The sequence below is a fragment of the Narcine bancroftii genome, chromosome 4 (genome assembly GCF_036971445.1).
Source record: "Narcine bancroftii isolate sNarBan1 chromosome 4, sNarBan1.hap1, whole genome shotgun sequence".
Lineage (NCBI taxonomy): Eukaryota > Metazoa > Chordata > Chondrichthyes > Torpediniformes > Narcinidae > Narcine > Narcine bancroftii.
Genome location: NC_091472.1, coordinates 64,664,715 through 64,679,445, shown reverse-complemented (window position 1 = coordinate 64,679,445; position 14,731 = coordinate 64,664,715). Strand labels below are relative to the sequence as shown.

Here is a 14,731-nt window from a genome sequence, read left to right as displayed (position 1 = left end):
TCAGTTGATCTTTCCTGATAGCCTCTGCTAATGGTTCATTTGCTAAGACGAAAAGCCCTGGAGACAGCGGACAACCCTGCCTGCTGAATCTACTAAGGAGGAACGTTGGTGATGTTTGTCCATTCATACTGACTTTTGCCCATGGTTTCTCATACAGTGTTTTTATCCAGTTGACAAACGTTTGTCCCATTCAAAAATTTTCCATAAATTTAAAAAGGAAAGGCCATTCTAGCCAATCAAAGGCCTTTTCTGCATCTAGCAAGACTATTATTCTTGGATCATGCTTTGCCTGTGCTAAATGTATGATATTAAATAGTCTGCTTAAGTTGTTGGCAAAGTGCCTCTTCCTGATGAAGCCCACTTGGTCTGGATCTATCAGCTTGTGAAGATATCGACCCGGCCTGTTGGCCAATGCCTTGACTATTATTTTGTAGTCTATATTTAATAGTAAGATAGGTCTGTACGAGGATGGCCTCATTGGGTCCCTATTTTTTTTAGGCATGACCACAATGATGGTTGTTGAGAAAGATTCCGGGAGAGTGTGCGTGTCCACTGCCTGGTTCACTACCCCCATTAACAATGGTATCAATAGGTATTTAAATTCCTTATAGAACTCTGGGGGGCAAGCCATCCTCTCCCAGAGACTTGTTTGTTTGCAAGGTTCCCAAGGCCCATTCGATTTCTTCATTGGAAATTGGGGCATCTAATTCTGTTTGGTCCTAGGCCAATCTTGTCAGCTCAATCCCCTCAGCAAGAACTCCTCAGTTGTTTTTATGTCTCTTGGCACCTCAGATTTGAACAATTTTTCATAATAAATTTTAAAGGTGTCATTAATTTCTTTTGGATTGTATGATATTGAGTTTGGCCCAGACTGAACTGCATTAATCGTCTGCTCTCATTTGCCATGCCAGTATTTTGTGTTTTTTCGCCTAATTCATAATATCTTTGCTTGGATTGCAAGAGCATTTTTTCCACTGTATGTTTCCAGAGCTTATATTTAAGTTTCTTATTTTCCAATTTCCGATATTTCTCATTTGATCCCAGATTTTGATATTCTTTTTCCTATGTAATGATCTCCTGTTCCAATGTCTCCAATACCTCAGTTAGATGGGTTTTTTTAAAACACTTCTGATGTACAAAATTATTTTCCCCCTTAGGTAGGCATTTGGTGTGTCCCAGATGAAGAATTTATTATTAGTTAAGGGGCAATTTGTTTCACAAAACAGAACAATTTGACCTCTTACAAAGGTTCAGAAGTCTGGGTTTCTTAACAGCGTAGCATTAAGGCACCACCTATATGCATTTGCCTGTTTTTCAGGCATTGTTATCTGCAAGGTCAGTGGTGAGTGATCTGATACTAGCCTTGCTAAATATTCTGACTCAAGCACTCTGCCTTCTAGCCGGGCAGACATCAAAAAGTAATCAATTATGGTATGAGAGTCATTGGGTTTTGAGTAAAAAGAGTAAGTCCCTAGTTTGCAGGTTCCTCTGTCTCCAAATTCCTATGTCTATCAAATTTAATTCTTTCATAAAGGCCAAAGTTGTTTTTGCTGTCTTGGACCAAGCCAAAGTCTTTGTTGACTTATTCAGAATAGGGTCCAGGCAGAAGTTTAGATCTCCTCCAATTAATATATTCTGTTTACTATCTGCAGCCCTTAGGAAAGCATTTTTCATGAACTGCTAATCATCAAAGTTTGGCGCATAGAGGTTTAATAGTGTCTATGGTTCTGAATTACAAGTTAGAAATCTCCCAGCCAGGTCTGAAATCTCCCAGCCAGGTCTGTAGATACCACTCACCATCACCGGAACCCTTTCGTGTATTAAAGTGGCTACCCCACCCCAACCTTGGAACCAAAGGAGGAGTGGAATACCTGCACCATCCAGTCCCTTTTGAGTTTATCATGTTCCCTTTTCATCAAGTGCATTTCCTGTAAGAATATTATATCTGCTTTCAATTTTTTTAAGGTGTGCCAGACCCTAATCCTTTTTATGGTGCTGTTTAAACCATTCACATTAATACTAATACATGTAAGAGTCTTAATCATTTGTGTTTCTATATCTTTTCACCTTCTCAGCACCCTTGTTTGTTTGTCTTGAATGGCACACTCATAACACCCTTACATTGTTCATGGTCTCTCCATACCGATGCCCACATCAGCCAGAAAGAGAGAACAAAGAATAAAGATGAACGTGAGAAAAGCAAAATCTCCTCTCCTGTCTCCCTGTAAACTAGCCTAGATGAATAAAGTAAACCTTTAAAAAAAAAACCCTGATATGTCAGAGTTAACAAACAAAACATACAAAATATTCCCGTCTTCTGTTTTGATGCCTCTCCTCTTTACTCATGTGCCATTTCCCCTTCTCTCTCACCCAATCTGCGCTGCAGCCTTGTGTAGTCTCTTCCGCCTCGAGCTCAAATTGCCAGATAATAGCTACCATAACATTGGGTTTGAAGAGTATTGTAAAAATTGAACCTTTGTCCATCCAACAAAAAGCTGAAGGAATAAGGTGGCAAGTATCAGATCTGTCTTCTTTAGGTCATGTGTTCCAAATAGTCATAAAACAAAGTTGATGTACTTGCATTATCTGTGGGAGGGTAAAAATCATTAGCAAATCCTTACGAGTATTATGTCCATCTACGAAATCAAACTTCTTATTAAGTAGAAAAAAATTTGAAAATCTTTCAGGCCCCATAACAACAAGCACAAATTTGTACTTTTTACTTCTTCACAGCATTCTTTCACTAATCCAGATAGCCAATCTCCTTCATTGGGTGTGTTACGAGCCCAGAGGACCCCAAAACCTAGCAGCAATAGCAGCAACTAACCTAGATTAACCCCCTTCTAATTCTAAGCGCATGTGTATACAATGTGTGTGTAAGTTCAGAAAAGTTCTTGGGTTCACATTTCAATCTCACTTCTCAATTCTTTCAAGTTCATTGCTTGCAGGCAATTCTTATACTGTGCACAGAATTTAACATTTATAAACTTCACCAGGCTTTGGTGCTTGAAAGGTAAATGGTTACTGCTTAGGAAGGTTCTTGTCGGTTTTCAGAGAGAAATTTGTTGTTCCAGGACATCTACAACTGATTCCTTTTTAATCATCCTCGCCAGTGTCTTGCTGACAAAACTTGCCCCCCTCCGGGTTCTCCAGATAACATCTTTCTTTCAGGTCACAACAGAGTGCCTTTTTGTTTCTCTTATTCCAAGTGAAGCGTTAGACAGCCAGTCCCCTCCTCTTGGATGAACCACAAGGGCTTTGACCAGGCTGAACTAAGAACTCACAATCCGTCTTCCAAATGTGGTTTTCCACAAGCTTACCAGCTTGCCCTGTTCCAGTCCCAGCTGTTGTTGCTGACTGTAACACTGTAGAAGTGATCTGTGTATGTGTGTGTGTCTCTCTCTCTCTCTCTCTCTCTCTCTCTATGTGTGAGAGTAAGCCTGTTTGACTCTATTGCAAAACCACATAAACCAAGTTCCACTCCAGACAGTTCTTTCATCTGTTGCCTTTTTGTTACAACAATCCATTAGTGAAGTCTCTTGGGCACTCTCCAAAGCTTTTACAAAAGCTCTGAGGCCCGGACATGTCTAGTATGTGCAGAGCTCCAGTATTTTAAATAAGATCTGTTTTAAAGTGTTTGTATGTAACCTACACTAACAAACCTTGCCTTAATTTATCTCCCAAAAACATATCTATATTCTGTCACAGGTGGTTAGAGTGTCACCAACATTATGAATAAGCACTCTGACTCCATAAACTTTGATGTAATCAGTACCATAGATTAGAGTCCGATATATTCTGATAGATCTTTGATGGTTGTGGTTCATAAAACATTCTGAGTATAATTTAAAAAAAAATCACAAATTGAATTGCCTTCATCAGTTAGCTACCTGTACTACGCACAATATTTTTTGTGCCTCCTTGACTTGCTTTCAGGAATCCATAGTACATAGAATAAGTAGAATATGGGAACAAGCCCTTTGGCCCATGTGTCTGTGCTAAACATGATATCCAAATCAAACTAAAACTCCATTGCTTAGATTTTATAGATATTCCTCTGTCTCCTACATATGTATGTGTCTATCTAAAAATGCCTTCAATACGATATTAATTTACATTGTATATGTTTTTTCATATGTAGGTACCGAAAAGTGAATTCTCTTTTTCCACTTTGCCAAATTTCCTCCCGTACCATTTCTAACATCTTGGTTCAAATTGGAATTTAGGACCAAAATATCTTTATCTGTTCAAATGCTTGTTTGCCAGTGATAAGCCTCCTGAATTAACTTTCATCCTGGGATTGAGACCGTATAACTAAAATTCCTGGGTTGTTATTATTCTGATGGGCATACTGTATCTTTGAAGGTGGGGGTAAAACACAGGATTCATGTTATGTTGACCGTGGTTAAGTGGAAAAACACACAAATGCTCAAGCCTGAAACGCTGGTGATATAACTTGACCTTTGCTACATAAAGGCACTGTTTGACCTGCTAAGTTTCTCCAGCATTTGTGTAGCTTTGAAGATGTACTGTATGATTGGAAGTAGTGTCGCACTATTAGGTGAATGTTAAAATGGCACCATAATGCTTCAGTTATGGGAAGAAGTCATAATGAAGCATTAAAAAAATGTTTTTCAGATTATTTTGCTGTCAATGGAACAAGGTGCTATGATTAAAAAAAAGTAATGGCAGAGTTTTGTGCCTTTCTTATGATTTAATGTGACTCATGAGGTAAGGGTATCTCAGGAAATATCAGGAACTCCCCCATCTTGACATATTCAGATTGATCATACGACTGCAGTATATGGGCAATGATCACTCTGGAATTTAAATAATCTATCCAAATAGGTCAGAATTTGAGTATAATCAGATTCCTTTTTCCAGTTTTCTCAGGAATAAATCTCTTCTTCTGTTCCAACATCAATAATTCTGAGCCCAGTGTGTCAAGAATCACAAAATGTTACCCCTCCTTATATCATTAAAAGCATTAGCAGAGAAAGAGATTATATTTTCTCTTCAAGCTAATTCATTGCTAAAGCAAACCAAAATGATACATACTTCTTGGTTATTTCAAATATTTTCCGCTCTTCCTTGTAAAGTTTCAGCAAACTTAGCCTTGATTATTATTATTATTGTAAATAATTTCTAACAATGTCTGGAACAATTTTGTTGCATTCTGTCAATTGTCTGAGTATAATCCAATTTAATTTGTTGCTAATTTGTTTGGCATAACCCCTTTATTAATATTTTATGTATGTTTTCTTTTGCAAGATGATTATTTATTCTTGTTGAACAGTTGTCAAAAGGCTGAGCTACTTCACAGCTTGACCCATGAATGGAATGGAAATCCACCTGCTCTTTCAATAGGACTAGCAGTATTGTGGCTTATCTCAAATGATATGAAGGAAGTTGGATTTCATCTTTTGAAGGGGATATATGATTGTGGTCAAGGTAAAGACATAACTCCACCATAGTAATATGCCCCTCATGGTAGAAGGTTATTCAGCCCATCCAATCTATGGCTGGCTCCTGGCAAAGCAATTCCATCTGTCATATTACCCTTATCTTGATCTCTAGTCCTGTAATTTATTCTCTTTGACCTGCATATGAATTCTCATTTGATTCTTAAATCACACACCTATACTAAACCATAGATTAAGTTTACAATACCTTTAAGATGTAGGAAGAAACTGGTGCACCCTGAGGAAGTTGACATGGTCACAGGGAGAGTGGACAAACTCTCCTTGGATATACTTGTTAGGATTGAATTTGGGTACCTGGATCTGTGACAGTGGTGCTACCTACTGCTGATATGCACATAAACATGGTCAGACAGTATTTGGTGCCTTTAAAAAAAAAAGGAAACATTTGAATATGTAATAAAATGTTTCAATATGCAAGTGGTATTGAAGGAGCTTTGCAAGAACAAAGGAGCTTATGAAAGTATTTCTAGAGTTTAAGACTCAGATGATTTAGTCTCATTTAATTTAAAAAAATTATGAAGGAAAATGTATATTTTAACATATCATTGCTTTGCCTGAAACTGCTCAAACCAGGGAAAGGGACCTTTATATAAGATGAAAAATCTTTGCACATCTCCGATTTTCAAAAGACACTGAATCCACCATTAGTAAAGTCTCCAAAGTTACAGAGGTATGGTGGAAAGATGACATGGAGGGATACAAGCATGTAGAGACACAATTTAAATTCAGAACATAAAATCATAGAGCCATTCAGCACAGATCAAGTTCTTTGGTCCAAATTCTTCATGCAGGCTAGGTTGGCAATCTGAGCTAGTCCCATGTGGCAAATATCCTTCTAAACTCTTCATATCCTAATATCTGTACAAATGTCATGAATGCTGTACTTGTACCTGCTTCTGTAGTTTCCTTTGGCAGTTTGTTGAGATTCTGACCACCCTTTGAGTGAAAAAGTTGTCCCTCAGGTCCCTCTTCAATTTCTTTCCTCTTATCTCTAGTTCTAGAATAATTTACCCTGGGGGAAAAAGCCATGAACATTCATTTTATCCATGCCTCTCATAATTTTTATTAGCCTCTTACATTCCAGGGAAAAAAGACCCAGTCTATATAGCCTCAAGCCCTTAAAACTCTCAGTAACATCCTGATGATCTTTTTTGTACTCTTTCCATCTTAATGACATTCTTCCTATTGCTGGATGACCAGAACTGCACCAAATCTAGTGCAACACTGCAACAGTGTCTGCAAACCTGGTTTGAATCAGGTACTGTTTGTAAGGAATTTGTATGTTTCCCCTATGTCTGCGTTGGTTCCTCCAGGCACTCTGGTTTCTTCCCGCCCTTCAAAATGTATGGGGGTTGGAGGTTGATTGGATGTAATTGGGCGGCCTGGGTTTGTGAGTTGGAAGGGCCAGTTACCATGTTGTATGTCTAAATTAAAATATTCCAAGTGTGGTCTTAATGATTTGTATGAAGATGTCTCATACATGTATTCAGTGCCCTGTCCAATAAAGTAAATGCACCAAACACTTGCTTCACTACTCTGTCCATGTGAGTCACTACCTTCAGGGAATTATTCACATCTACTCTGAGGTCTCTCTCTTCTCCAAAATACTCTAGGGCTTTATCACTTCTTGTGTTTGTCTTGCCCTAGTTTGGCTTGCCAAAGGGCGACACCTCTTGAGCAGACAAAACATTTCTGGAGGAACTCAGCAGATCAGGCATCATCGAAAGGTAGAATAGCAGTCAACATTTCAGTCAGAACCCTTTATTAAGATAAAATAGGTAAAATTACATATAAAGGAGGAGAGAAGCTGGGGGATTATAGGATGGAAGGTATTGGAAATGGAAAGATAGGTAGAAGAAGAAACCATTGTGAATGGGGGGGAAGTTTGAGAGAGAGAGAAAATAACAACAAGAATAGGTAAAGAAGAGATCAAAACAGTGGAATCAGATGGGGGTTGTGGTTCGTTGTGTGGGAAGGGGAAAGTTCAATAGTTTCAAAGAGCAACAAGTCTGGCCACAGGCAGAATCTTTATTAAAACTCATGCAAGGGGATTGCATCAGGGATAACACTAGTACTCTCAATCACAAAACACAGTATAATCAGTCACATTGGATTTAACACGACTGATATTAGCAACTGCTTACATTCATACAAACACAGTATAATCAGTCACATTGGATTTAACATGACTGACACTCATTCAAACATAGTACAACTCAGTCACATTGGATTTAATACTACCAATACTAGCAACTGTGTACAGACTTACAAGCACATTACAACCCTGTCATATCGGACTTAACACTATCCATACTAGCATCTGTGTACGGACTTAAAACAACCAAGGATTACAATATGCTACCTGCTGTTCTTTATCTAACATGGGCATGGCTCCAATGCTGTCTAACAGCCTCGATCCCTGTGTAGTGCACACCCTACCAATGACTCCTCCAGCATTATCCGTAGTTCGCATCCTGGAGTAGCGCAGGGTTCGTCTCAGGACCAAAGAGCGAAAGAGAAAGAGTTACTCCACATAATGGAATTTATAGTACAGTAAGCTGGTGGGTCTGGCCCAGGTAATCACAAGGTGATTAAAGGGGCCAATGGTGTGCACTAATGGGTGGGCAGAGACCAACCTTGATTGGCAGGTGACTAAGTTCCAGATGGGCAGGTCACGTGACCTCCACAATCCACACTCCCAGTAGGTTCCAGGCAAAAAGGTCACATGACCCTCCACAAACCATTACAGGGAGACATAAAATTAGAAAAATATCACCCATCCTGAATTTTAAGGGGGCCAATTTTCTCCTAGCTCTTTTTATTCCTAATATACCTGTAGAACCTCTTGAGATTTTATTTTATTCTGCATGCCAGATCTGTCTTGTGTCCTCTTTTTACCCTTCCTATTTCGTTTTAAGGTGTGCTACACTTATAGGACCAGGTCTTCCAAAATCTGACATATGCCTCCTTTTTCCTAACCAGAACCTCAATAACACTCATCGATCAGGATTCCCTTAAATTTGCTGGCCTTGCCCTTCACCTTAACAGGAATGTAATGTTCCTGAACTCTTCCTATCACATTTTTTAAAGCTTCTGACTTTCCAGCCATCCCCTTGCTTGCAATAGACCTCTCTTAATCAACCTTTGTCCTTGCACCAATTTAGGACCTCAGTTTGGGAACCAGTCCTATTTTTTTCCATAACTGTTATATAACCTGGCCTGCATGGTTAGCATAGCATTAGAGTTCCAGCAACCAATATTCAAATCCGAAGCTGTCTGTAAGGAGTTTGTACATTTTTCCTTTAACATGAGTGCTCCAGTTTGCATGGGGTTGGTTGGTAAATTTGGTGCAATTGGGCAGCACTGGTTTCAATGGCCAGATTCAACTTCTGTTGTAAAATAAATTTAAATTTTAAATTAATAGAATAATGATCACTGGTCCAAAAGTGTTCTCCCACTAATATTTTAGACACTTGCCTTATCTCACTGCCTAAGAGGAGCTCTAGTGTTTTGCCCTCTCTTGATTAAGCAAGCATTTTTAGACACAATTTAAAAAATCCATCAAATCCAAGGCCTTTACAGTGAGAATGTGTCTGGTCAATATTAGAGAATTAAAATCTCCCAGTAATAATGCCCTGTTATTCTTACTGCCAACTGAGATCTTGCTACACATCTGCTTCTCTACTTCCCCCTGACTATTGAGGGCCTATTATACAGTTCTTTCAAATTGATTAATCTATTTTTGTTTCTAAGTTTTATCCATATAGCATACAGATGATTTCATCCAAGATGATCGTTTCCAAAAATTATCATCTACTCCCTCATTAAAAAAAAAAGCACCCCACTTCTCATTTCTTACCTGCACCTCTATCATATCTGAAACACGTGTACCCTGGAACACTGAGCCACCAGGCTACCCTTCTCTCAGCCATATTTCTGTTATGGCTATAATATCCCAGTCCCCTATGCGAATTAACATCCTGGGTTAATCTGCCTTAACTATTAAGTCTCTAATCTATGAGTATTGCTTATGACAAAATAGAATATGGACAATAAAGTTATAATCATGTTATGATTACTCATAGAATTTTCTCATTTCTAGTACAATGGAGTAAAATTAGTAGTAACGTCAATGCTGTGGATAAGTGATGAAAACTGACATCAAGATTAATTACCATGTATGTTATTAGGTGCTTTGGAACAAGCAATTCATAATGATGTTGCCTCGACACTGGAAGATTGGCAAGAAATTGCAGATGCATGCAACGCTCATAACTACAATGAATTGGCAAATGGTATTTTTACAGTCCTAACATCACAAGAAGAAGGAACAGTAATAATGATTACAACTGATGATGACAAAGATGGTGCAACATTGACAGAGCATGTTTTATTGTAGCTCAGTCTTTCCCTGAGGATTGAGAGTTTGTTTTTTATAAAATTCAAAGTGAGCGATGTAAAGTTTACAAATCATTGTTAAACTTTTTTTTTAATATTTTATTTAAAAGGAAAACAACCATGATTACAAGAATAATACAATGTATCTTAATTCTAACATGGTTTATTTATAACATAGTTTATTTATATATATATATATATATATATATATATAAAAAGCTAGAATAAAAAACCAAAACTCCCTCCACCCCCTACCCCTACAAATACACTCCATCCTCCAATCTTATACCTTATATTGTGGAATAGGGAAACCCCACTACAACCAGATCACCATCTTCAAATTTTCCAATTGAAATAATCCAAATCTTTTTAAAAACATAATATTTATCTTCTCCAACAGGATACAAGACTGTAATTCTGAATGCTATCTTTGTAAATTAAGTTCCATCTGATCTTTCCACAAAATAGCTATACATTTCCTCGCCACTGCCAATGCCAATCTCAAAAAAGCTATTTGAAATTTATCCAATTTATACAGCAAACCAAACTCACTAATATCCCCAATTAAAATTTTTGGATCTAAAGAAAATTTTATTTTCAAAATATTCTGTAAACAATCCTTAACCCAAGACCAAAAGGGTTTAACCTTATCACAAGACCATACTCAATAACAAAATTGGACTATAAGATCCTGAATGCAGGGAAAGAAGGGAAGAGAAAGAAGAAGCAAAAGAAAAAAAATCCATCGACAGAGAGATCGAGTGATTCCGAAGAGGGTTCGATCGATGAAAATTATATGAACAAAGAATTGGAAGAAGCTGGAAATATCTGAGTTATGAACTTTGTATTTGTGATAAATCTGTTGGGGGGAGGTGGGTATATGGGGTAACTCATCTGAAGCCATCACCCGCTTCATGGCCTGAGCCGTTACCCATGTTCTTGCCCAGTGGGTGTGTAAGGGGGGGGGGGGTTGTTTTTAACTCATATATAAATATCTTCTTGTTTTTCTTGGGGAATGGGTTGTTTTGATTTGTTGAGATGGAGGTCTGGCTGCACAGAATATGGTGAAGGTAATGGGGATGGCTAAATTAAGGTTTGCTACTTTTAATGTTAATGGACTCAATAATCCAATCAAGCAGAAGTAGTTGAATTATATTAAGAAGCTTAAAGTGGATGTTGCCTTTTTAACAGATAATGAGCATCAAAAATTAAAAAGGGACTGGGTAGGTCAGGTTATTTACTCTTTTAATTCAAAAGCAAGAGAAGTAGCGATTTTAATTCATAAGAATTTACCTTTAATTTTAGAATCTACATATGAGACGGTAGGGAGAGTTTTGATAGTTAACTGTAAGATTTTTGCAGAATCTTGGACATTGGCAAATATTTATGCACCAAATGTTGATGATGAGATCTTTCAGGATGTCTTGCTTAATATGTCGATATCTAAAGACTACACAATAATAGGTGGAGATTTTAATTGTTGTTTAGATTCAGCAATGGATAATTCGGGTAGAATGGTGCATAAGAAAAAAATAGATGAAGGAGTTGGATTTAGTTGAGGTATGGAAGAAAATTAATGCAAAGGAGAGAGATTATTCATATTATTCAGCACAATATGATATTCTAGAATTTACTTTTTCTTAATGTCAAAACAATGGATAATGTAGTGAAAATTGAATATAAACCTAGGCTTTTATCTGATCATTCTTTAATGTTATTGATGTACGTTGGAACTGAGGTAGAACAATCTTCTTATCATTGGAGGTTTAATTCATCATTATTAAAAGACAAAGGGTTTTGTAAGTTTATAAAGGAACAAATTCAACAATGTTTGAATATAAATAAGAATTTGGGGGTTACCAGTAAATTTATTTTATGGGATGCATTTAAGGCTTTTTATAGAGGGCAGATTATAAGTTGTACAGTAAAATTTAAAAAAAAAACAGTATTTAACTGGATCAGAGAGGATGGAGCAGGAGATTGGAGTTTTGGAAAAGGAACTCCAAAAGGAGCGTAAGAATAAGAAAAGTAAAGTAGATACTTTTAAATTGGAATATAGTACGTTACAAACTTATAGAGTTAAAAAGCTGTTACAAAGATCTAATCAGAGATTTATGATTTAGGTGATAAAACACATAAGGTACTGGCATGGCAATTGAAGTCTGAACAAACGTCAAGAAGAATAAAGGCAGTGAGGAAAAATTCAGGGATGTCTTATAGAGTGCAGGTTAATAATGAATAATTTAAAGAATTTTATAAGAAATTGTATACCTCTGATATAAAACAGGATGAGGGTAAAATAGAGAAGTTTTTAGGTGGGGTTTTAATCAAATCCACTTCAGCCTCTTGAACAGAGATGAGGTCAGAGGTTTTTTGAATATGGAATGGTTTTGAAAAAGGAACAAAATTTTGCTAGAAATAAAACTGATGCTCATGTGGTTTCCAAGAATTGGGACTCGCTTTGGTGATGATGTAACAGCCACATGAGTTGGAGAAATATATTACTGAATTCAATTTGAGTTCAGTTTTGGAAAAGTTCAGTTTGGAGAGTACAGAAGTAAAAACCCCTGTGACACAGGGGTTGAAACCTTGTGAAAGACAGGGTTGAGTTACAGTAACCAGAATTGGTGCTGTTGTGTGTTACTCCTGGCAAAAGAGGCTTTTGAAATAAGGAAGACCATTTTGCTGTCTCTGGAAAAGAGGACAGATTTCTACTGGGTCTATTTTTGTGTAGGGCCACTTTGTTTAACCCTTGTCTGGATTTGTGAATTCATCGTGGAGGAAAATAGCCATATTATGAGTAAAGAGTCCTGAAGGTATGATGTTTAAAAGCATTTTATAATTTTTTCTGAACTGAGACTAAAATGAAACTAAACTTATAAAGATTGACTTTTCAGAGTGGGGTTTTAATTATACACACAAACACACATATATTTGTGCATAGTGGGGTTAAATTTAGAGTTCAATAAGATTAGAGAAAAGTAAGAAATGTTGTTATTAATAATTTAATAAAAAAACATTTTGAATTTACCATTGTCTGCTCAATTTTCCATTGCTGTTCCTGAGTTATTGCTAACAAGGTCCCTTTAGTTCCAAAAATAATTGAAAGGATTGTTAGTTTGTGGCACTTTATTTTTCAATTTCGACAATTCAATCGATGAAAGAAATTCATCTATCTCCCTAGAGTCAACTAGCAATTCTGACTTATATAATTTTGTATTATATTATTTAAAAGTATCATTAATTTATTTCAGATTATAAGTTAATTTGTCAGGTTCTGTTTAAATTGCATTAATCATCCTTGATGTCTCTTCCACCTTTAATTGTCACGATAGAAATTTATGTGCTCTTTCTTCCAATTCATAATATTTTTGTTTTGATTTTAAAATTGTTCTTTGTTTTATATGTTTGTAATCTATTATATTTCACTTTTTTATTTTTCAAGATCTTGTATTTATCTTTCAAACCCAATCTCTGGTGCTCTTTTTTTCAACATATCAACACCTTCTTCGCTCCTCCCTTGTGGACTTTCTGTCGACAATCTTGGCGACTTTTGAACTTCTTGAGTCTTAGTTTTTTGCGCCTTATTTTTCTTATTTGTCATTTTCTACTTTTAGCATGCATGTAGAAGAAAAAATTGATCTTATATGCATTGAAATATTGAAATTGTGGACATTTGTTTCCTTTGTCAACTAAGGAACTAGCCGGTTTCTGTCGATCACGGAGCTGTGCCCATGAGATTAGTATACTTAGGAATGTGCTTTGTGTACAGGAGGAAGATAAGAGTTGTTTGTTCTTCTGTATAAGAATGTCCTATCTGCCTGGAGAAGGCAGAATCCTGTCCTGGTGTAAATCAGGACGATCTCTCTGTGATATCACGAAATAAAACTCTCGAAGCAAACTCTAAAGTCTGTGCCTCAGTTATTCTGGAAAAGAGATTTTTCCCTGACAGAATCTGGCGATGAGGATGGAATTCCATTGTCTGGATTCCCAAAGAAACAAATTTAAATTCAAAGGGGAATTCTCGATTTTCTTCGCTGAAAGGGGGAAAGCCGTTGGATCGCTACTAGCTGAAAGGGGGACGACTGCCAAGATCCCAGCTGAAAGGGGGTGAGGCTAAAGAAAGGTAGTTAACGAAAGATGCCAGAATAACAAGAAGGTGAAGGAGACCTCAAGGGAGGCGTAAAAGTGTAGATCGGTGAGCGCTCTTGTAAATAAAGGGATATTGGTGTTGGTTTAACTGTTCTTAAATCCTAGGTAAGAACCATCGGCTGAGAAATAGGCAATGTCTATGGTAGAGCGGAGAAACAAAAGTACGCTCCCGTGGAGGAAGGACCACCCATGAAGAAGAAAACATGGAAATGAGTGGACATGGTGAAAAGAAAACGACAGGAGGTAGGAGACCCAGGGGTCTCTCCAAGTTTGCCGGACAACTGTTGAGGGAAGCAGGTTGGAAATTTGTAATCCCATTGAGTAGCGATCTATATGGATGGTCCCAAGGGAGTTAGCCGTGTGGGGGAAGTTGTAATATAAGATTGATCCAGGATTGGTGGGATACGACTGCTGGGGTTGGTGGTGAACCAAATTGATGGCAAGATGGCAAAGTGTGATGGCACAAAGGAACTACCCAAGATCCAAAGAATACTACCTTATCTGTGAAACTTGGTGGTGGAGGTGGTGTTATGGCCTGGGGATGTATGGCTGCCACAGGCACTGGCTCACTTATCTTCATTGATGATGTAACTGCTGATGGCAGTAACAAAATGAATTCTGAGGTGTATAGAAGCATCTTATCTGCTCAAGTTCGAGTAAATGCCTCCAAACCCATTGTCCTACAGCAAGTCAATGAT

The 14,731-nt window shown here is 37.3% G+C and overlaps 1 protein-coding gene across 2 annotated transcripts in view; it reads left to right on the top strand.

Annotated features, from left to right (window-relative positions):
* The window catches only part of LOC138760636 (clathrin heavy chain linker domain-containing protein 1-like), a 68,792-nt gene extending 57,963 nt beyond the window's left edge, over positions 1 to 10,829 (top strand). Inside the window, exons 10-11 of one of the 2 annotated variants that reach the window (XM_069931452.1) lie at positions 5,272 to 5,451; positions 9,674 to 10,829. In XM_069931452.1, coding sequence (XP_069787553.1) covers positions 5,272 to 5,451; positions 9,674 to 9,882 — 389 coding nt within the window. In that variant the 3' untranslated portion in view covers positions 9,883 to 10,829. Of the gene's footprint in view, positions 1 to 5,271; positions 5,452 to 9,673 lie in introns of those variants that run through there. The other variant, XM_069931453.1, reaches the window with a different exon arrangement.
* Positions 10,830 to 14,731: the final 3,902 nt, after the last annotated feature.